The 23,108-nt window shown below is 37.0% G+C and overlaps 1 protein-coding gene across 2 annotated transcripts in view; it reads right to left on the reverse strand.

The window, feature by feature from the left end:
- tow (target of wingless) overlaps positions 1-23,108 on the reverse strand; it is a 114,939-nt gene that overhangs the window by 16,477 nt on the left and 75,354 nt on the right. Inside the window, exon 2 of one of the 2 annotated variants that reach the window (XM_073079172.1) lies at positions 13,199-13,504. The exons of the other annotated variant lie outside the window; for it this stretch is intronic. Coding sequence (XP_072935273.1) covers positions 13,199-13,280 — 82 coding nt within the window. The 5' untranslated portion in view covers positions 13,281-13,504. The remainder of the gene's footprint in view (positions 1-13,198; positions 13,505-23,108) is intronic. 2 annotated transcript variants of the gene reach the window in all.

The raw sequence follows: 23,108 nt of genomic DNA on the forward strand, positions 1-23,108 counted from the left end.
TTTCTTTATAGATCATGTTTATTGGTCATCTTTTTATCTTAACATTTCAAAAGTTGTCGAAAATAATAGATGACAAGTACCTAAAATCCCAAATATTTTTACAGTTTCATTGTGGACATTTTTATGTGAAAGTGTGTATAAACGTGAGTTAAAAGTGTCTGTTTTTTAACTTTTATTGAAAATAATGTCTTAAATGTTTTGTATTTTGAACAATTAAAAAAAATTATTCTTAAAATCCCCAATTAACCGTATGATTATTTATACAATGAGTTTTGTCAACCCAACCACAGTCCACACAAAGAGACACCTGGGAGACGTGACATCACGTGTCGCCGACGACGTGACGACGTGACGACGTGACCCCGCATCAAATCCAAGAAAGGTCTGACATTCACATGGTAATTTTATTAGTATTAGCGTACTAGCTGATTTGTCGAAATATTTGTCACCTGACAAATTATACGGAGGTGTAAATTTACAACATATTGCGTCACTGCTGACTTGCTAAAACCTTTTACCTTGCTATAAAACAGTAAATTTAATTAGAATACAAGGTGTTAAACATTTTATATAGAAATATTTTGTCATGATTTGTATTAATATTCGTCACGATATACATACTTATTATTTTGTATATATTTTGCACATACATTAAGATTGAAAACAAATTACGCTTCTTAGTAGCTATATCGTTGTATGTCGACATGAATTTGTTATTGTTTTTTATTTAATATTAAGCATAAATTATTAAAAATCGCAAGTGATTTTTGAGGAACTTTGTTATTAGTTTTTCCTCAACGACATTCATTATACCGTATACTTAAAAAAATTACAAGTACTCATTTAGGTATGATTTGTGGTTAACGTATTTTTGAGACGTACATTACATATATTTTCTTTCATAAACATTAAAAAAATAAAGATATTTTATTCTGTCTGTAATTTCATCGGTTTTAATTGTAATAATATGAATTCGAATTATAAATTCTCCACGTCAGAATCGAAATGGCGCAAAGCTAAATGGGAGGATTTATTCTAAAATTAAAAAGCGGTCCGCGTGACCTGCTTTCACGACGTGAGAGCAGAAATTAATTACATTAATACTATAGGCAGAAATGTATTACTGTGCAAAAACGTATTAGAGATAAAAGGTTTCAGCCATTTTTAGTATTAAAATAATAAAACTTTTTCTACTACCAATTTACAACTTTTATTATTCCCGCGCAAAATACAAATGTAACGCCAAGAGCGTTATTTTTCTTTTTTATGCTAACTCTTGCAATCGTACCAGCCAGTAACTGTATTAATGAGAACTTATTATTATAAATAATAACACTTCACTTTATTAACACAAACAAATTAATTATAATAATCCTTACTAATATTATAAATCCGAAAGTAACTCTGTCTGTCTGTCTGTCTGGTTGTCTCTTCTTCACTGATTTTTATGAAATTTTGTACAAAGATAGTCTGAGACCCGAGAAAGGACATAGTATAGTTTTTATCCCGGAAATCTACATTCTGTTATTAACATTAAGATCGATTAATCGGATAATCGATCTTTTGGACCAAATAGTCGATTATTTTAATCGATATTAGTAAAGATTGAATCGTAAACTATGCATTTGATCAAGTGATGATCTTTAGCAAAGTTGTTGTCCATGAGCCCACGAAGGTTCCAGAGTTGGTACGACCAATTTTCACCAGATGGCGCCACTGTCATTCCAATGAAGGTACGAATTTTCAGTTTTATGTATGTTAGTATGTCATATTATTTTCTTTTAAACGCGGGCGAAGTCGCGGGCATAAAGTAATAGTATCATAAAATAATTTGAATAGATTTCCAACAGTATGAGCTTGAAATAGCAAACGTGCAGTCCACCTGATGAGTGGACTGACAAGGACATATGTAACCAACCCTATATAGAACAGATTCTACCTAAAGATCACAGATGGGTTATAAGTCCTAAGACGGTCGTCTAATATGTAAGTCAGCTGAAATCCATACTCTTCCATCCACGTCACTATTGGCACCCATCCGCCTCTGACTGCACCCGACGTGGCTTAACTTTGTTCACAAGCTAAGGGCAACCACGCCCTAAGTATACCAACTTTTATTTAACGATAAAAACGTGACCAGACAGCATCATATATCCTCCGAAGCGTAGAAAGGTTTATGAGATGTTACAAAGGGTCAGCTCATTATGTTTCTTGTCTTCCATACCTTCTCAGATCTTTTATTGGTCCGAGCGTACCCTTCCTTTCTTTTATAACGCCTAATGGAGACGTGGATTTGAACGAGTGAAACTAGGGCTGTCACTTTTAATTTTTTTTTTAAATTTTTAATGTAAAGATAGCAAAAAAGCATGCAATACATTCTTTTACAATGATTGTCAGTGGCTACTGCTGCCCAATCAATGTCAGATAAGATTAGACTCCTACCTGAAGTCAGCCACAAGTGTGTTGCTACGCCTAAGGATTAGATTGAAACGCCTCCGGTAAGGATGTCTCCCGTACCACCTTTAAACCAGAACACAACAGCGCTTAACATTACTGTTATTAGAAATAGGTGTGCCGACCGTGTCGCCGGAGTCGAATCACAAAATATTTTACCACTTTCAAAATACAAAATACTCAGCAGCCCTTAAAGGTGAGTCGGGCGTCTCCTTTGGGAGTGGAGGGAATTATTTCCGCGGGCTTTATTCCCTATTGTGTGCGGACGCTCCAATGAACCGTTTTATGGTGTTTCTTTGTGACATACTTCAACGATGGGAAATGACCTGGGTAAAGTTATTATGAGATTGGGTTGCCTCAAGTGTTTATGTGTGAAAGGTCAAATGTTTACGGAAATTCCCTATATGTTCGTTTCTGTTGAGATTATTGTTCTCTAAAGTTGTGGGATTTAGTTTACACATAAATATAAACTTCTTAACCTTTTCATATGTTGCGACTTCCCGTAACCCGTAAAGAGATGGCACTACATTAAATTCTGAATTACGCTATCGATGTTTTCTCAACATTTTGTACATATACAAGCTCCAAACTAAGAGTGTCGGAGTACGGCCGTTCCCCGGGCAAAATCACCTACCCGGGCGGGAGATCTCCTTTTGCCAAACATCATTAAGTATGCAATGACGAAGGGAGTCAAAAAGCAATCCCGACAAAAAACATGAATAGTACCAAAGTCCCGTAAAGTTCTTCTAACGCAATAAGTTGTTATGTAAAACCTTTTTTTATTTCTTTTTATTTATTTCAGTTGTTACTTAAATGATTAAAGTAACAACATTTGATGGTGACTGAATTAATATTTGATATCTAAATTTATTTAATCGTGCCACATCCCTCGGAGGATCTAAAACCTGATAGGGAACATAGATCCTACAGCGGCGACGAAAAGCCGCTTGATTCCGAGGACATGGTTAGTTGACCCTAATTCCCCAAATTAAGCCTATGTCCAGAAATTGACCTTAAAATACTGATGGATGGATAACTTTAATCAATGTAATAGACATAAAATAAACATAAACACAAACACTTTCTACAATCACAGACCCACACTAGGATTCCATGGACACACGCAAAGACGAATAAACAAACACCCAGACCCAGAACATATATAAATACATCTTTCAGATATCATCATCCGGGAATCGAACCCGGAAACCTTTGCGCGTCAGACCAGTATGGTGACCGTTCCGCCACACGGGTCGTCAAATAGTCCGCGAACGGTTGGTTTTGAAGCATTACTGTAGTAGTGTGTATATCAACTCCCTTGTACATACAAAGTAGGTACATGTAACATGCATACTAATCAAACTAGTTGAGCAAATCCGCAGTTAACCAGATAACGCAATCACGTCAGTAAACAGTAAAGTTTGCACCTCAAACGAATCCCTGTATTGGTTGTATGTGTTTGAGTTTACATATCAAGTTGATTACATATTAGGTTGACTTTTATTAATTTGAGGTAACAATGTAGCGGACAGTTCAGACCCTGTAGCCCGTAGTTCTGGGACCAGAATAGGGCTACGGTATCCCATGCCTGTCGTAAGAGGCGACTAAAAGGGTGCTTCCGGGGTTGCGGACGGCAAGAGTTGGAGCTCGAATAGTGCGGTAATCCCACATAACGCTGTGTCGCTCCCACTGCACCGGGTATCTTTCTTTGTAATGTAAGAGTAGCAGACGAGCATGCAGTCCACCTGATGGTAAGTGGCTACTGCCGCCCATGGATATCTGTAATCAACCCCAGATAAGATAAGATATTCTACCTGAGGTCAGCCACAGATACGCCGCTACCCCTGAGGACTAAGCTGGAACGCCTCAGAAAAGTCTGTCTCCCTTACCACACCCTTCAAACCGGAACACAGCAGCTCCTAACACTACTGTTATTAGGTTGAAATAGGTGTGGCAGTGGTGCCGCCGGAGTCGAACCACAAAGGGTTCTACCACCTTCAAATAGGGGAAGGGGAGGGGGAAATCTTTTGAAGGTTTCCCCCTCGGTACAAAAAAAAAGTTCAGATGTCACACTGACTACTACTGCCTATGAGCATTTTATAACGAACCCCAAACAATTTTGGAAATTATTAGTAGTTAGTGAACCCAATTCTATTGAGTTTACCATGGCACTACCATACCATGAGCATTAGACAAGCATCAGGCGAACCTGTATTGTAACGCTTCGTTTAGATGTCTTTCTCTTTATACTATCTTAACAAGAACACATAGGCGCTTAACACTGTTAATATAAGGCTATTTAATTTTAAGGACTAAGTTTTAACGCCTTATATAGGAGCTTAACACTTTTTATATAAGAATTGTTATTTAAGGACTAAATTTTAACGCTTCGTTATGATGTTTCTCTCTTCACACTCCATAAACAGAGAACGTCTTAACACTGCTAATATAAGTCTAAGGCCTCGTTTTGATGTTTCTCTCTTCACACTCCATAAACATAGAGAACGACTTAACAAATAATAAGTCAAAAAAGCCGACAAGATGAAGTCGACTGAAACAAACTATGAAAACTATACGACCTTCAAACATCACTTACTATTGCTTAAGAATATATGTGCTATGTGTTATAAATTCTCAGGCGACCCTCTGGGACCCAAATCGGGTGCGTGCGAAATTTTATGAGGTCGAAAATGTGAGTATCGTTTTGCGAATGCGCCATTCTCTGCGATAAAAAAGGACGTCTTATTTATTATTCCATTTTACGTGAGATTGCTAGATTTGAGTAAACGGTTTGGTGAAAAGTAAAGAAATTTAATGGAGTTTCGAGTTAAAGATGAAGGTTGAGGTATAGCTAACTCTTTGTCCTTACGTTGTAATTGAGATAATAGAATAAATATAAGAACAGTTTCTACTTTTTATTTTTTTCTGGTGTGTAAAGTGTCATGAATACACGCAAATACGAGTGTATAGGCACTATCTTTGTCTGAGTATATTCAGAGAAAAATATAACTTTGATTGTGTGGTCGGAGGTCGAACTTGGAACCTTTTTCGTATTTGACTGGTCTGTACACTTACCATGAGTTTTTACGTTTTGACAAATATGACTGTTTTGGTATTTGTTTACGTATTGCCCATACAATTTCCAATCAGCGCCCCTAGCGGATTGTATCATAACTACTTATAGCAAAAACTATTACAAAATGGCGATTTATGTTTTGTCTCTCTCTTTTGCGAATATGTGAGGTAGACAAAAAGACTTGAGCACTTACTTATTATTACGTTTACTCAGTCTACTACGCAAACGGAACAGAATAATGGATTGAATAAACGTAACGTATATGATTGTGGGATGCTTTGAAAACTCATGGTAAGGGTACTGGTATCCACTGCGTGACATATCTACGTAGAACATAGTACCAAAAACTTTGCTGTGTTTTTTATTTCAATTTAAAAATGCAACTTTCTTACATTATTGTTTATTAAAAACATATTCAATTTTGATAGAATGGTGAGTACACTTCAAGTATATTTTCGTATATTTAAGAAATATACATAGTACATTATAACCTTCGGGGCTAAGTGCTATTCGATGTACCTTACGTAACTGTAATAGAGTAGAATCATAGATGAAATAGCTAAATAGACTCCTAATCTAAGATAATATTTTCATAGTCACTGCAATCAGCGTTTCAATAACACTCTGCAAAAGGTATTTAAATTCGTTTGAGTTACATATCAATTTCACTGATGTGATACCAGAAAGTATCATTAGTATATAACATACTTTGTCTCACACAATGCACATATTCAAGGTCTCACTTGAAAAGATGTTTAAGACCCACTCTTATATTCAGAGCCCCATTGTGCGCAGTTGTTTGGGACCCTGTGTAAACCGTTAATAATTTACAAAGAATTTTCAAGTAAAGCAGGGGTCCATTATAAAGCAGCAGCTAATGATTCGTTAAGTGGTTAGATGGCGAGGTAGCTGTAGATTTAATGCTTGTGCTAGCAGGCTGCGTAGACTATTATGGGTTATAGAATAATTCTGTACAGTCTTAAATTAGATAAGGAGAAAATAAATATCTTTAATTAGATTACGATTTAGATGATTTAAATGAGTAGGACTATAGTTTAGAAAAGTGTCATACCATACCATGTCATATACCAAAATTTTGTACAAAATTCCAATTACCAAGCTCGTTTTAATTTTAATGATTGATTGATTGAATAATTTGACGACCCGCGTGGCGGAGCGGCCACCATACCGGTCTGACGCGCAAAGGGTCCCGGGTTCGATCCCCGGCCAGACAAATATCTAAATGATGAATTTAGATTTCTGTTTCTGGGTCTGGGTGTTTGTGTATTCGTCTATGTGTGTGTCTATGGCACCCACGACACAGGGAAACCTAGTGTGGGGCTGTGAGTGTAGAAATCGTTTTAATGATTTTGTAAAAAATAAACATTATATCAAAACCAAAAACATATTTCACAAGCTACCTATGTGTATATTGTATAATTATATACTTGTCTTTAATATAAATTAGTGATAGCCTAGTGGTTAAGAAAATATTCGTCCGAGGTTCAAATCCCAGGCCTCTGATTTTTCAAAGTTATGTGCGTATTAGAAATTAATTATCATTTGCTAAACGGCGAAGCAAAACATCCTGAGGAAACCTGCATACCTGAGAGATTTATAAAAAAAAATCTCAAAGGTATGTGAAGTCTACCAATACACACTTGGCCAGCGCGGTGGACTATGGCCTAATCCTTCTCATTCTGAGAGGAGACCCGTGCCCAGCAGTGGGACAGTAATGGGTTGATGATGATATAATATATATTAAATATAAACATATTGTTGAATTGAAACTGAAGATGATTTTATTGAAAGTATAGAAACAAGCATATCTTCAGGCATAATATTTTTTAAAATCTTATACTAAGGTGGCATTGATGTTAACGTAAAATCCAAATTATCCTCAAAAACCAAAATATTCGTTAGTCCTAGTTATCCGACTAGCTTAGTAGCATCGCAATTTTCACACACGTCCTCAAATCCAATACCAAGGTCGTCTCAAATGAAAGAAACCTTAAGAGCCAAAGCCGATAGTCTAGTGCTCTTTGACCTTCTCAAGATTTGTCGTCTGATATTTCAGTGACGTCATCACTTCGGATATCTATTTTAACTAAACTTTAGTCATCAAAGCGAATTCCAGAGGTTCATAGTAGAGTTGTAATATCTCATATTACCTACTCTATTACACCTTTTAAATGTAGAGTAGCTATACTAGTGCGATATACTCGTACATGCTTACGAGATGCTTATCTGAGGCATTTTTAGTTAGTTCTTAGATATAGAAACGCGTCCCTGTAGTTCTGGGACCAGAATAGGGCTACGGTATCCCCTGCCTGTCGTAAGAGGCGTCGTAAGAGGGGGCTTCCGGGCTTGCGGACTGCAAGAGTAAGAGCTCGAACCGCCCAGCCAGCGACCCCGGGATGGGCGGCGCTATGTGTTGTCGCATACCGTCGTGCACACCAGACGTTGTGGCGAGCGTCAAGCTCACCTGGGCAGAGCCCGACGGGGCAACGCGCCAAGAGGACTCCGGTTGTGTTCCATTGGAGATCCCGGAGTCCTCTACGCGGCACTGAGGACGGCCAACAGGGGGGTTTTAGGGGTAGAAACGCATTTGTAGCCAGCCTCAGGATGGCAGCAGCTTCTTACCATCAGGTGGACTGGAGTGCATGCTCATTAAAAACAAATGAGGCATCGTAGAAAAAAAATGATTTTATTTTTCCCTAGACCAACATCACTTTTGTAAGATGGAAATATGTATGACTACAGTAAGAATACTTTCTTTGTAATAAGCATTATCGTAAAAAACGTATATAAAATTTAATGATTTTTATAATCACAAGCTTAGACGCTCTTAGGGAGTGAATTTTTGAAGATCCTTTCTAAATGCCAAATTAACCTTCGTAAGGATCACTTTAGCCTTTAGTAGTAGTCAAATTACCCACTTGACTACAAAATAATGTTTCAATTCAGTCAGCTATAATTACAAGTTAAGTATTGGAATGAATGTTTATTTCGGACAAAGGTTTACCCTGAAGGTTTTATAATTTAGAAGTGACATGCCTACTCGTATTACCAATTCATGGGCTGACCGCATTATTCAATAGAAAAGGTTTCCATCAAAAAGTGTAGGGTGTGACATTAAGCAGAGGATCCTGATTTAAGAAAAAATAGATTTATACTAAGTCTTAAAAAAAAGCCTTTCATTTGACACCTATATATTATAGGGGCGTGTAAAAAATAATAATTGGTCTACCTTCTTGAAGAGTCCTCCATATTTTGGTTTTAGAATAACATCACTAAATCAATAATGTATTAATCCAAACTAAACCTGAATCCAAACGAAACCTTTTGAAGTTGGTAGAACCCTTTGTGCTTCGACTCCGGCGGCACCACTGCTACACCTATTTCTACCGAATAATAATGTTCCGTTTTGAAGGGTTTGGTAAGGGAGATATACTTTCCCGATGCGTTCCAGCTTAGTCCTCAGGGGTAGCGGCGCATCTGTGGTCGAATCGAGGTACGAATATCTAATCTTATCTGGGGTGGATTACAGATATCCATGGGCGGCAGTAGCCACTTACCATCAGGTAGACTGCATACTCGTCTGCTACTCCTATGTTATAAAAAAAACCCTTAATTAAAAAAATCGGTTGGTGTTAACTGGTTTAAAATTCAGTTGTAAGATTTGACTTACGTTACTCACATACATACATACGAATTATTAAAGCAAGTTAAATAAAAGCTTTTAATAAATAATCGGTCACAACTGCCACCTTATATTAATTATTGAGGACAGTTCTCTCCCTAAGTCGGAAAAACTTGAAGAAGCCTATACCATAGTTCATCTCTCCATAAGTAAGGAAACAATGTTTCCGCAACATACATAACATTGCTTCAATGCGAATTGGTGTCAATTTTCCTTTTTTCTTATATCTGTCCTATATTCCGCAAAATCCTGGTCACACTAGTGTCCTTGACGGAATTAATTTCGGTGGGATTTCTGCAAGGAATCTTAGAGGCAGCCCGATGAGGGTTCCTCATGAATATTTGAAAACACGTCTGCGGCTTCCAGTGTCCTCTACCTTATCAATTACTTACGGCGCTTTATAAGTCGAAACGTGTCCTTGTCATCTCCCATTATAAATCCACTGTCCCACTGCTGGGGAAAATTCTTTGAAATTGAGAAATGTTTATGCCATAAATCATGCTATTTAAAAGCAAATTGCTATTTATATAAAATGAAAGTGGTAAGCCAATAGTCCACCTGATGGTGAGTTCCACTGCAATGCATCTTTCTACACTAATATTATAAAGAGGAAAACTTTCTTTGTTTTTTGGTTGTAATGAAAAGGCTCAAAAACTACTGAACCGATTTTAAAAATTCTTACACCATTCGAAAGCTACATTATCTAAGAGTAACATAGGCTATATTTTATATGAAATATATACAAAGGTGTAAAGTTTGCCGGGTCAGCTAGTAATCAATATTTTTGTTTTCTTTTCATTGCATAGGTGTAGAGGCGACTTTCTTTTACTCGTCAGGAGAAGCAACATTAAGTGATTGGCTTTAGGTAGAATCCCTGTTCTGTATGGAGTTGTGCTCTAAGCATAAGCAAGCTCTAAGCATGCTCATTTGATACTACACTGCAGTAATTCATCTCAATGTTTGTTGTCGTGTCGTTGCATTTTTAAATATCAAAAAAATAATTAAAATCAAATTTAAAATTGCGTATTGAAAGCAATTACTCAGTGACCCAGTCCAGTGACCGTTCTTCTGGAACCGAAAACGTAGACATAAAATTTCGTGGTTGCAGATAAATAAATTAGATATTATTATGGTAATACGTTTTTCCCATCGGATAAGTTGGAATCTGCGCAACCTAATTTGTTCGCGTAACTTTCTTGCGAATTTTTTTTAAGGCGTTTGTCCTATTGGTAGAGGTAAGCGAGGAGCGATGCGATATTTTTAGTAACTGCACTGCCTTTGAAGAATGTGCCGGTATATACAGAATACGGAATATACAGCGGTTAAGACTAGAGAGATACATATGAGTGGTTAAAATTAAAAGTACCATTTAATCTACATTTTGAGGTTGTAACAGATTTGCTAATCTTATCGAGTCTCTCGTAAAATAATAAATTTTAGGTAAGTTAGTCTCATAGAATAAAAAACATCATAGTATTTAGGCAAACCAATCTTTCAAGTGCAGATTGACATACCTACTTCACACACTTTTGAGAAATAAAAAAAAATCAAAGTTGTGTGAAGTTTAGCAATTAGCATTTTGCCACGCGGTGGACTAACCTCGCCCCGTAAACACGTGTCATTCTGAGAGTAATGACGACGACAAAACTTTGAAAATTCAGAAGCCTAATCAGTGCCTAGGCTTTAAACCTTCAACGTACCAGCCTTATCTCCTACTAATTTACTATGAGAAATTGTTTCATTTTATACAAAACGTTATCTTAAATGTAAAATGTAAAGACTTCGTAAGTTATACTTTGTTGTTTAAATATTCATTCGAGGTCTCCTTCTACGTTATCTACGTTAATGCATACTAAATCTAAACATACATTTTTAAGCGTTTAAACGTTACCATTAGCGTTATGAAGACTGGAATTTTATATCGTTATAGGCCATTGAGCTAATAATAAATGAAGGTAGAAGATAGAATCCTGTACTAAGTTTTTAAAAATCTTCTTATAAATAATCAATCTATTCCATCAATAGCTAATATGTGTTATCATCGTTAATAAGAAGCTTGGATATTAACGATATCACATTTCTATAACGTTACATTAAAGTAATAAGTGACTCATTTGACACTACATTTTAAAAACAGATTCGGGTAGGTGAAGTGGGGACGACACCTTGGCGGCGCTCGAATTAACAGAGAGCGACATTCTGGTCGAAGACTTCAGCAAGAACAGTCGAATAACGGAGATACTTGTGTAGTTATAATACTTCTAATCACTAGTGTGAACTTACTTACGTATAGTTATTATATCGTTACTCTGTACCTTTTATGTGACTATAAGATTACACGCCTTCAAGACCTTCAAGATGACTATCATTTATATATGCTAAATAACTAAAATCAATCAATTTCTAAAATGATACAACATTATGAGAATCAAAGATCGACATTTAACAATTTCTGAAGCTAGACAATGTCAAAATTAGATATTGCGTAGGCAAAAATTAGACTCATTATTTTTATTAATGACAGGCTAAGGTAACAAAGATTAAAACATGAGGTTACTAAGTGCTAATATAAACTTAGTGTTGTTCGTCTTGATTATATCGTAATATGTTATTTTTTTTAGTTTTTCAGTGTATTTATTAATTAATCTTATCGCATCCATGTATAAATAAGCGAAAAAAACTTTGCTTGGTATGTACCTTTTTCTGTTTTGTGTATTTTCTTTTCATAGTAGTTATTGAAGAGTTTTAGTGTCATAAATAAAAAAAAGGAAAATATATGATCGTGGTAGAATGTCAATCATTGGGCGACCCTCGTCATATTTATACTCATGTTACGTTCTTTTCCATTTTGTAACACTTTTAGTATAGACGTTTGTGTACCAACTTCCAAAGTATAATTGTATGTTTAACGCGTATCCTATAAAAAATAACACAGGTTCCAACTTAGTCCAATCTAGTGTTAATCTAGTGTTAAACAACAATACGTTTGTTTAGAACTGCCATAAATTTGGATCGTTAGACCCACAGGTCTGACCCTACAATAAAGGGCAGATAAACGTCAAACAACTAGCTAAAGTCTATAAATCAAGTCTTACAATGGGTTTTGAGTAATGTGGAGTGTTTAGTGAGATCATTAACATGAGATATGCCCTTTTAACCAAAAACCATGTGTTTTTTTTATTTTTTTATAAAATATGAGAAGCAGACGAGCGTGCAATCCACCTGATGGTAAGTGGCTACTGCCGCCCATGGACATCTGTAATCAACCCCAGATAGGATTAGATATTCCTACGTGAAGTCGGCCACAGATGCGCCGCTACCCCTGAGGACTAAGCTGGAACTCCTCGGAAAAGTCTGTATCCCTTACCACACCCTTCAAACCGGAACACAGCAGCGCCTAACACTGCTGTTATTAGGTAGAAATAGGTGTGGCGGTGGTGCCGCCGGAGTCGAACCACAAAAGGTTCTACCACCTTCAATTTCATGTGATAGGAGTAGCGAACGATTATACTTTGACGACTTGCGTACTCAGTCATTATACCAGCCGTAAGGAGGGTTCAGAGTTCGATTCCTGGTTGACATTTAAATAATGAATTTAGATTTTAGTTATGGTTCTAAGTCTTTGTAAACGTGTTGTGTTTTATCGTCGTGTACTCGTGTGAACTTAAATAAGAATAAAAACAGTATTAAGAACAGCAGAGTTAAAACCAAAGAGAAAACTAATTCGTCTATTATACAATTTTCGATTTGTATAAAAAAATACGTCCATTAAAGTCAAAAATAAACATGGCGACAAAATGTATGTACTTCATAGTGTCGTTACTGGCATCGTGGATTCGGATTTTTACATTATTTTTAAGATCTCGGTAGAACTTTAAAACAGAAATTGATGAAAATGATAAAACATAATCATTTTACTGACATTAAAAGTATAATTTCTGAAAGCAAATTAAGTACAATCTCACCTGACTTTTTGGCACTGTTTCCCTTCCCACCATTTTTGTTTCTCCGAGGGTAGAGATTTATCTTGCTCTGACCGCACCCCATCACTCCAGCTTCACTCTCCCATTGTCACCGAAACGTTTTTAACACAATCACTCTTTACCATTTCGGATTTTAGAATTTACGACATATTAAAATTTTGTTTTATTTTATAGATATGTTAGTCTAAGAAGTAGTGTACACTGAAATGGAAGTGCCATTTGATTTTAATCGACGTTCCGTATCTTATAGTTTTGCTTGTACGTTCACTTAGATCCATTGTGATTTGCCTGGAAAGAAAAGAAAATGTCAGTAGGTTTTCAAATGTGGCAGGAATAGGGTTATGTAGGCATTCTATGGACACACAGAAATCTAAAGAGGAGGTCATTACAGTTTGAAAGGTGGAAGAAGTATGGTTCTGTCGGGGAGGTACCACAACATTCTTGCCTTTCGGTGAAAACAAGTGGATGCCGGCTAACTTATATATGTATAAGGAGACCCTCTTAGACCTCAGAAGTGCCAATGCATCTGTAAGCAGCTGATCAAGAACTCCTGTTCTATAATAATATGGATATTTTTACACATGAACATGAGTGGCAATGACCACTTACCACAAAGTGTATTTTTTTTATTTACTCTTTATTGACTATGTTAAAAACAGTGTGGTGCAAAAGGCGGACTTAGTGCTAAATAGCATTTTCTCCCAGTCAACCAGTTACCTCAGTTTATGCCCGTTTTAGACTTCCATCTTATAAAAACTCTTAGTTGAGGTTGACCACAGACGCAATGGTACTTCTGAGGACTAAATCGGAACAGTTAGACTAAAAGTAAACGATAAAGGTTTTGGGGTCACAACCATTAACCGTGGACCACAGGCTAAAATTTATAAAACGTTAAAATCCAGCACAGTTTTGATCTCATTTATTTTTGCATAACGAAACAAATTTTGCGTCTCTAAGTATAATTTTGTTTTTGTTTTCTCAAGAACTCTAAAGTTTGCGCGAGAAAACAACACCCGTTGTTTATAAATCCTTAATGAATTCAAATTCATAAAGCCTCATTATTTCAAAAGCGATTAAGTAGTCTTAAACGCTTAGCTGTACTCTCTGTTTCTATACAGTAAAATTATAATCGCTATAATTATCATTAATTTCTTATTTATTTGCACGAGTCTTTATTTTGTAATAGCAAAAGATTTATAACTTCTAAAGTGCCGATCACACTAAGAAATTAGTTTTGGTTTTTGTGTATGTTTCATTTAATATTTCATATTATTGATTTAAGAGCTGACTAAAGCACGACATTTAATCCGATGAGCGGTTAATGAATGGAAAAAAATTAAGATAAGTTAGATAATAATTCTTCAAAATAGTTGCAAAAAGAGGTCTCTCTTAAAGCCGGCCACGTATTCCTCTTTCCTCTAGTGCAAATCTCATAGGCGACGGTGACTGTTATACATTAGGTAGCCAGTCTGTTGTCCCTGTAGTTCCGGGACTAGAATAGGGCTACGGTATCTCCTGCCTGTCGTAAGAGGCGACTAAAAGGGGGCTTCCGGGGTTGCGGGCGGCAAGAGTGGGAGCTCGAACCGCCCGGCCAGCGGCCCCGGGAAGGACGACGGTATGTGTGGTCGCATACCGTCGTATACACCAGATGGTGTGGCGAGCGTCAAGCTCACCTGGGCGGAGCCCGACGGGGCAACGCGCTTAGAGGACTCCGGTTGCGTTCCTTTGGAGATACCGGAGCCCTCAACGCAGCGCAGAGGACGGCCACCGGGGGGGTTTTAGTGCGGTAAAAATCCCACATAACTCGGCGTCGCTCCCACGTTGTCGGGTACCTTTTGAAGGTTTCCCCCTCGACAAAAAAAAAAAAAAAAAAAGGTAGCCAGTCTGCTTTATCGTTGGGTTCTAGTATAAAAAGTACCGTTTATAAAATAAAAAGTATCAACTCAAGAATAGAAATGTTCAACATTTTACGTAGATTTAATATTCCGCTTTTTTACCAGTACATTTTTTTATATTATTTTTGAACCATAACTGTATCTTATATTACACTACACACACGGCATTTTGCCCAACTTCATAAAATTAAAAACATGTTCATACAATAACTGCAAAGCAACTTTTGTTAAGTAATTGTACAAAAATGTACAAAGCTTTGAATACAAAGTTCTATTCAAAAACTGACGCCAAAACAAAATAGTATGTTATTAAACATGCTTTTTCGTTATTCGTGAAATCGTAAAAGGGATATAAATATTGTATTTTTATTTCCCCTTTTTGTTGTTTTAGTTTGTTTTATATTAAGTATTACAATAATGCAATTAATCAAATAGGTATTTTGTCGGTGTCATAAGAGCCTTTTTTCAAGTAAGGGGGAATAACAGGCAATTATAATAAATAATTGTTATGTAATTGTTTAAGCGCATTCAAGTCTACAGATATAGAGCGTGTCAGGCGCACGCCGTTGCAGACAAAAAGTTTTCTCCAGTACTGGCGTATTTACCATAACACAGCGTAGAAACCGGCCGTGTCTGTCCAAATATTTTTAAGAAAAATATGTATTTCGGCCACGGCATGTGTTTTTACAATTTAAGGGTATCAGATGAGCATGTAGTTCAGATGGTAATCGACCTCAGATAAGATTAGATTCCTACGTGAGATCGGCCACAGATGCACCGCTACCCCTGAAGACTAAATTGGAACGCTTCGCAAGAGCACGAGTATGTCTAGCTTACCACACTCTTGGAACCAGTATACATCAGTGCTTAGCTGTTGTTATTAGGCAGTATTTCTGCCGTGTGGCGGTGGTGCCACTGGAGTCAAACCACAAAGTCTCTACCACGTTGTTAACCGTGTCTGACACGTTCTATGTCTGTATATAAATGGTAACTTATATATTAAATTACCGATTACTTTACCGATTACTTCCCAAGGGCCTGATAACGAAAATACATAATCGTAAAAGGTATAAAAATTAAGTATTTTCGTTAACCTAATGAATATTGATTTAGCCTGTGTTCACCTCTATGAGTCAATGGTATCTAGAATAATGGCGTGTTCTACAATTAATTGCTACAAATTAACTATAGGATGTGGCTTTTACAAACAGGGTTTAGGACCTTGGTTTAGGCGGACGATACACGAAAGGCTATTCACGATAATATAGGCACAAATAGTAACAGGCATGATGTGCTCAATAGTCGTTAAACACCTACATATAATGTAGTTGTTAAATGTAGTAGTTGTTGATAAATTAAATTTGTGTATATTGTAACATTTGGTTGTGATTTCGTAAATCTACCTTTACCTATTTGAATAGTTGGCTATACAATTTTCGAAAAGATTTTATGCATAACCTGCTAATATTATTCTTCGTTATATATTTTATATAATTGATTAGTTTTTACCTAAATAACACACGCGGCAGCATGTCAGCCAAGTTCCGAAAGTAGAATTGGTGACACAGCGCCATGTGTAATATCCTTATTTAGATTACATTGTTTTTTTACTCCGAAATTCAGTAAATATTATAGTTTGGTGTTTTCTTGATAGTAACTAATACAGTGTTTGCGTAAGTGTGTACACGGCCTTAGTTTTCACATACACATGCAGTTACGATCACATCAAGGGAAACGTTTTTCAATGTATTAGGCATTAAGGGCAAAAATGGTAAGAATGAATAAATACTAAACTTTTATGCAACTCCATTTTCTTTCTTCTATACTAAGTGATGAGAATCTTGGAACTATGCAAAATATTTATTCGGTTCCATCCAAATCCTTCCAAGTTATTTTCACTATAAAAGAAAACTATTTCCACCTAAAAATCTATTTTGGGAGAAAGCTCCGACGAATTTAGCTCAACGTTTTCCAGAAATAAAAACAAGCAAATATTTTTGGTGTCGTCCACTAAAGTAGAAATTAATTTTTAGAAAAAAAATATTTGGTAACGTGTAGTTTATTTTTAAATAGCACAAAATCGGTATTTCATTCATCTTGGATTTTGCCTAGTGATCGAAATTGGACTGTAAAGAAAATATGAGGTACTTTTTATTAATAAAGTAGAACCTCGTTAATTCATTCCCAAACAAAAAAGAATAGTGGTTCAAAACCAATACGAAAAAGGACACTGAAAAGTTTTCTCTTTGCCCATATAAATGTACGAGGGGTATGCCCAGAAGTCGACCATTATCTACACTAATATTATAAAGAGGAAAACTTTGTTTGTTTGTTTGGTTGTAATGAATAGGCTCAAAAACTACTGGACCGTTTTTTAAGATTCACCATTCGAAAGCTACATTATCTACGAGTAATAGGCTATATTTTATATGAAATATATTTGATAAATAAATTTTGAGGCGGTACAAAGTTTGCTGGGTCAGCTAGTTTTAAATAAAATATAATACTATTTTTTTTGATAACAATATTTTCTATTTTCATTGTGATAACACACACAAAGCGTATCAATATCTAAAAATACACAAAGTTATACGAAAATCGACTGACAACGAAAAATGTATTTTTAACTGTTTTATTTCAGCCCATTTATATAATTTAAAAATGTATCCGTCCCGGAAGCTAAATATGAGAGATATATTGTGAATAGAACAACAACCCAAATTGCCCAAAACATTTAAAATGAAACAAATAAACATGAAATAATGTATGCTGATGATGATACTTATAACTATTTACTGATACTTATCAAAATTTTATTTTTATCTTAACCACCGTTTCCTGGTTAAAAATAGACCCTGGCCAACTATGAACAGTACAAAGAAACGCATCGGCAACCAGCTGTAAACTAAAACAATGCTGGGTATATCCGTTTGATTCCGCTGACTAAATCCAGACCACGACTGACACACTAAAAGGAGCTTTCTTGTTAAATGACTTGTTTGACCACGAACGAGGTAATGGAAGCGATGAGAAGCAGTAGCTTACTAGTAATATAAAGAATGGCTACTAAGATTATGTAAGCCAAAGCAGTCACTATGTATCCCTGAAAATAGTGGTATATTTCTGTGTTAATCGATCGCTATCTCTTATAAATATGCGTGACTGATCCAAAACAAGATAGATAGATCAAGATAGATAGAGAAGATATATAGATACTTAAGATCGTTATTAGATTTATTTTGATTTGAAGACTTGGGATGCCTTACCATATTTTTCAAAGCATAAAACAGCAACGATATACTACCTTTTAACGATACTGTTTATGGTGTCTGCGTAATTATATGATACTTTTTATTATATAGAAGTAGCAAACGAGCTTGTAGTCCACCTGATGGACACCCGTAATTGACCCCGGAGAGGATACAGTCCTACTTTAGGTCGGCCAGATGTGTTCATATCTGGCCAAGGTCTGGCTGGCCTCTGAGGCAAAAGTTGGGACGCCCCTAATAAGTAGATATGTCTCGCTAACCTTTCTCTTATTACACAGAAACGAACTTTTGCCCGCGGCTTCGCTCGCGTTGCGAAGTAATATTTTCATCCCCTATTTTATCCCCTTGGAGGTAGAATTGATCAAAATCCTTCTTAGCGGATGCCTACGTCATAACATCTATCTGCATGCCAAATTTCAGCCCGATCCGTCCAGTAGTTTGCACTGTGCGTTGATAAATGACTACATTTTTTTTTTTATATAATATAGGAGTAGCAGACGAGCACGCAGTCCACCTGATGGTAAGTGGTTACTGCCACCCATGGACATCTGTAATCAACCCCAGATAGGATTAGGTATAACTACCTGAGGTCGGCCACAGATGCGCTGCTACCCCTGAGGACTAAGCTGGAATGCCTCGGAAAAGTATGTCTCCCTTACCACACCCTTCAAAACGGAACACAGCAGCGCTTAACACTGATGTTATAAGGCAGAAATAGGTGTGGCAGTGGTGCCGCCGGAGTCGAACCACAAAGGGTTCTACCACCTTTAAAATCAGACAGTCACTTTTGAGTTATATATATTTAGATAGGTGTCGCAGTGGTGCTTCGTGAGTCTAACACGTTCAAATTCTATCCACTCTATTTAATCGCGTATTTCAAACGCTGGTAGTAAAACAAGCGTCTGCACCGCCAGCCAAACTGGTTTATGTACCAAATAATGGTTCTTCCGAATTCCTGAGAACATTACCATTCGTATTTATTGCTGCGAGCTGAAACAACTGAAAATATGCTTTTGATTCTGACCGAAGCCAGGCTCGCCTGCTAAATACGTTATAACGACCGTTCACGTTTACGTCGACGTAACTTTTGTTCGGAATTATACTGTTATTTCGATTTCACGCTGGATGTTTTGTGTTTTATATTATACTTTTTGGAGACTTTTTTTATCGTATAAAAACGTAATCAACATAGTGCACAATAAAGATATTCGAAGTACAAAATTAACTTTTTTTTATAATATAAGAGTAGCAGACGAGCATGCAGTGCACCTGATGGTAAGTGGCTACTGCCGCCCATGGAGATCTGTAATCAACCTCAGATAGGATTAGATATTCCTACCTGAGGTCGGCCACAGATGCGCCGCTATCCCTGAGGACTAAGCTGGAACTACTCGGAAAAGTCTGTCTCCCTTACCACACCCTTCAAACCAGAACACAGCAGGCGTAACACTGCTGCTATAAGGCAAAAATAGGTGTGGCGGTGGTGCCGCCGGAGTCGAACCACAAAGGGTTCTACTACCTTCAAGTTGTTTTGAGATCGATAACCGTCGGCGACAGTCGTTAGAGACTGTCACCATAGTACTTGTCATTACTTTCGACTGTCATCGTCGACTGCCGACAATCGTTGGCAACTGCGAACAATTGTCGCCGACTGACACCATGGTGCGTTTCATTACCGTAAACTGTATATTAAAGCCCTTCTAAGTCCGCGTACGTCCTTTAGTTCTGCAAACACTACTCTGCAAAAATAATGGATTCATACTACCCTAAACAAACAGTTCTTTACATTGTCTCAAATCATTGTCTAATTATAAACACGTGAGGGGCACGCGTTTTTATGGCCACGGTACATATGAGGGTTCTGATTTGATCTAGCAAACACTGACTCTGAGGTAAGTGGAACTTAGCCTTTATTCCGTCTACTTTGCTAGGCAAAACATAGGTGTTTTGTCTATTGCCTAAAGCCCGTTGTTAATAGGTTCATACTTAGGTATTATGATTGGAAAGGTAAAAAAAAATTAAAACATTAGCAGGCAAAACGCTGTGCGTTTGACAAATTTCAGCTGCACGAACGCAGTAGCCTATGTGTATACTACACAAAACGTTTCAGCATGTTTTTCCCTTCACAACTGTTATCTTACCAATTATAGGTATGAGATTAAATATATAAATATTTTATTTAAATAACCTGATTCATGCTGCATTTATATCTACAGACATTGTAGGTGTTAGACGCGGTTGTCTCTGTAGTTCCGGGACTAGAATAGGGCTCCGTTATCCCCTGCCAGTCGTAGGAGGCGACTAAAAGTGGGCTTCTGGGGTTGCGAGCGGCAAGAGTGGGAGTTCGAACCGTCCAGTATGCTACTCCGGGAAGGACTGCGATATGTGTGGTAACATACCGTCGTAATCACCAGATGTTGTGGGAGGAGCGAACGCTCCCCCAGGGTCTGCCCTGGGGGAGCGTTCGCTCGCGTTCCTCCAAGCGCAATGCCCGATCCGGGCATCGCGCTTGGAGGACTCCGGTTGTGTTCCGTCGGAGATCCCGGAGTTCTCCAACAAGCGCTGAGGACGGCCACCGGGGGGGTTTTAGTGCGGTAAGAATCCCACATAACCCGGCGTCACTCCTACGTCGTCGGGTACCTTTTGAAGGTTTCCCCCTCGAAAATAAAAAAAGAAAAAAAAAGATGTTAGACGCGGTTCGGGCAAAAAAAATCATATCGATCTAGATAATGTGCATGAACGTATGTATATGTTCAGTAATACGTCGGTGGTATACCTCCTCGATAGAATATCGGTACTACCAACTTTCAGATATTGTAACTGACAATTACAAATTACAGTAGCTCTATAAAATACATTCATCATCAACCCATTACTGTCCCACTGCTGGGCACGGGTCTCCTCTCAGAATGAGAAGGATTAGGCCATAGTCCACCGCGCTGGCCAAGTGCGTATTAGTAGACTTCACATACCTTTAAGATTTTTTTTTTATAAATCTCTCAGTTATGCAAGGTTTCCTCACGATGTTTTCCTTCATCGTTTAAGCAAGTGATAATTAATTTCTAATACGCACTTTGAAAATTAGAGGTGCGTGCCTGGGATTTGAACCTCGGACCCCTCGATCGACAGGCCGCGTTTCAATACATTAAAGTAATTTAATTCCACTTCTGAGCTCTGACGTAAAACTTTGACACTAGCGACATATCACGTATGGTACATGCAGAGTAATTGCATCCAGAGGCTTCCGCATCTTCACACTGTCGGGGCATTGACACCGTAATATCCTCTTAAGGCCGTCAGACCGCGCCTAAAATGGTGTTTAGTATTTATGTGTATCGCCTTTGAGAATACTAAACTATGCCTTTGAGTGACTTACCGTTATTAATATTCAATCTATTAAATTGTTTGCATTCCAAAGATCGACATTTGACAATTTCTGCCTGACAGAAGTTGTCTGTCGGAAGCTAAGTGATATCTAGACTACTTCTAGAAAATAATATGACAGATTAATGGCATTAAAACTTACATGGCTCACTTTAATGTGTATACTTCGGTTAAGGGAATGTTGGTGAAATTATTATTAAGAACCTTCTAAAAATATTTTAGAATCATTTATACCGATTATTTTAATTTTTTCGATGTGTTAATATATTGGTAATGAGTTAATATTGATAATGTCGATATAATCAAATTTTCAATAAATATTTATATGTATATACGTAACACGCGGTTATACAATAAGCATAAGATTTAAACTCTACATCATCTTGTAAAGGTTACAGAGAAAGTGGTTTATCTGATATATTCCTAGATCTATGCATTGTTCCCGCGGGGTAATTGAGTCGGTGAGAGGCTGCATCTTCGCTGTCTGGGGCAATGACACGGAACAACCGCCTTTTCAACGTATAGAACACATATAGGCAATTCTATCTCTAATGCACTAACAGACACCAATTAGGTATCCTAACACTATTATGGATAGTATCACCGCTGCAAAGGTTTCTCAATGTAGCTTTAGACATTAGTCTACTATGCTATGCATATGTGGGCTAGAATTCACACATTTTAGATGCTTTCTCAAGATGTTTTCTTTCACACAAAAATCGAATGAAAAAGTTACGTAATTTCTATAATAAAAAATTCTCCGAAAACTCCCGACTATTTTCCAAGCTGTACTTTGCAATTCACATTTCTTTTTTTTTAATTTATTTTTAATTTATTTTTTGTGTGTTTGTCTGTCTGTATGACATTCGAACAACAGTAGTCTCTCTCGTTAGACCACAAAGATTTCTACCACCTATAGAATGGACCTTTAATGGACACATTTCTATAAAAAAGGTGTCTAAATAAGAATCAATTTAACATACTTAAAACACCAACCGCAAACCACCACACACCATCAATCAAACAAAACATTTCAAAACAACAAATTCTTTAAAAATACCGCCCCATCCATTATCTTCAGAATGCGCTAACCTCAACAATATAGCGTAACCACATATTTCTACACATTTTATCATACACGCTACATAAATCTCACATTAGCCAAACAAACCGCCAAGGTTGTGGCAACAGGTGGCGAGTAACACGACGTTAGTGCCGTCCTAATTCTTTTTTATTATTCGCTTGTTTCCGATAGTTTACTGCTCGGCTTTATTTCTATGCTGTGAATTTGCAAGCCATGACTGCAATTTCGGTAATCTTTCTTGATTTGAAGTCTTACTCTTC

This window comes from Epargyreus clarus, unplaced genomic scaffold (genome assembly GCF_041222505.1).
Source record: "Epargyreus clarus isolate Ecla_fem2 unplaced genomic scaffold, WU_Ecla_fem_2.2 ptg000014l, whole genome shotgun sequence".
NCBI classification, from domain to species: Eukaryota; Metazoa; Arthropoda; class Insecta; order Lepidoptera; family Hesperiidae; genus Epargyreus; species Epargyreus clarus.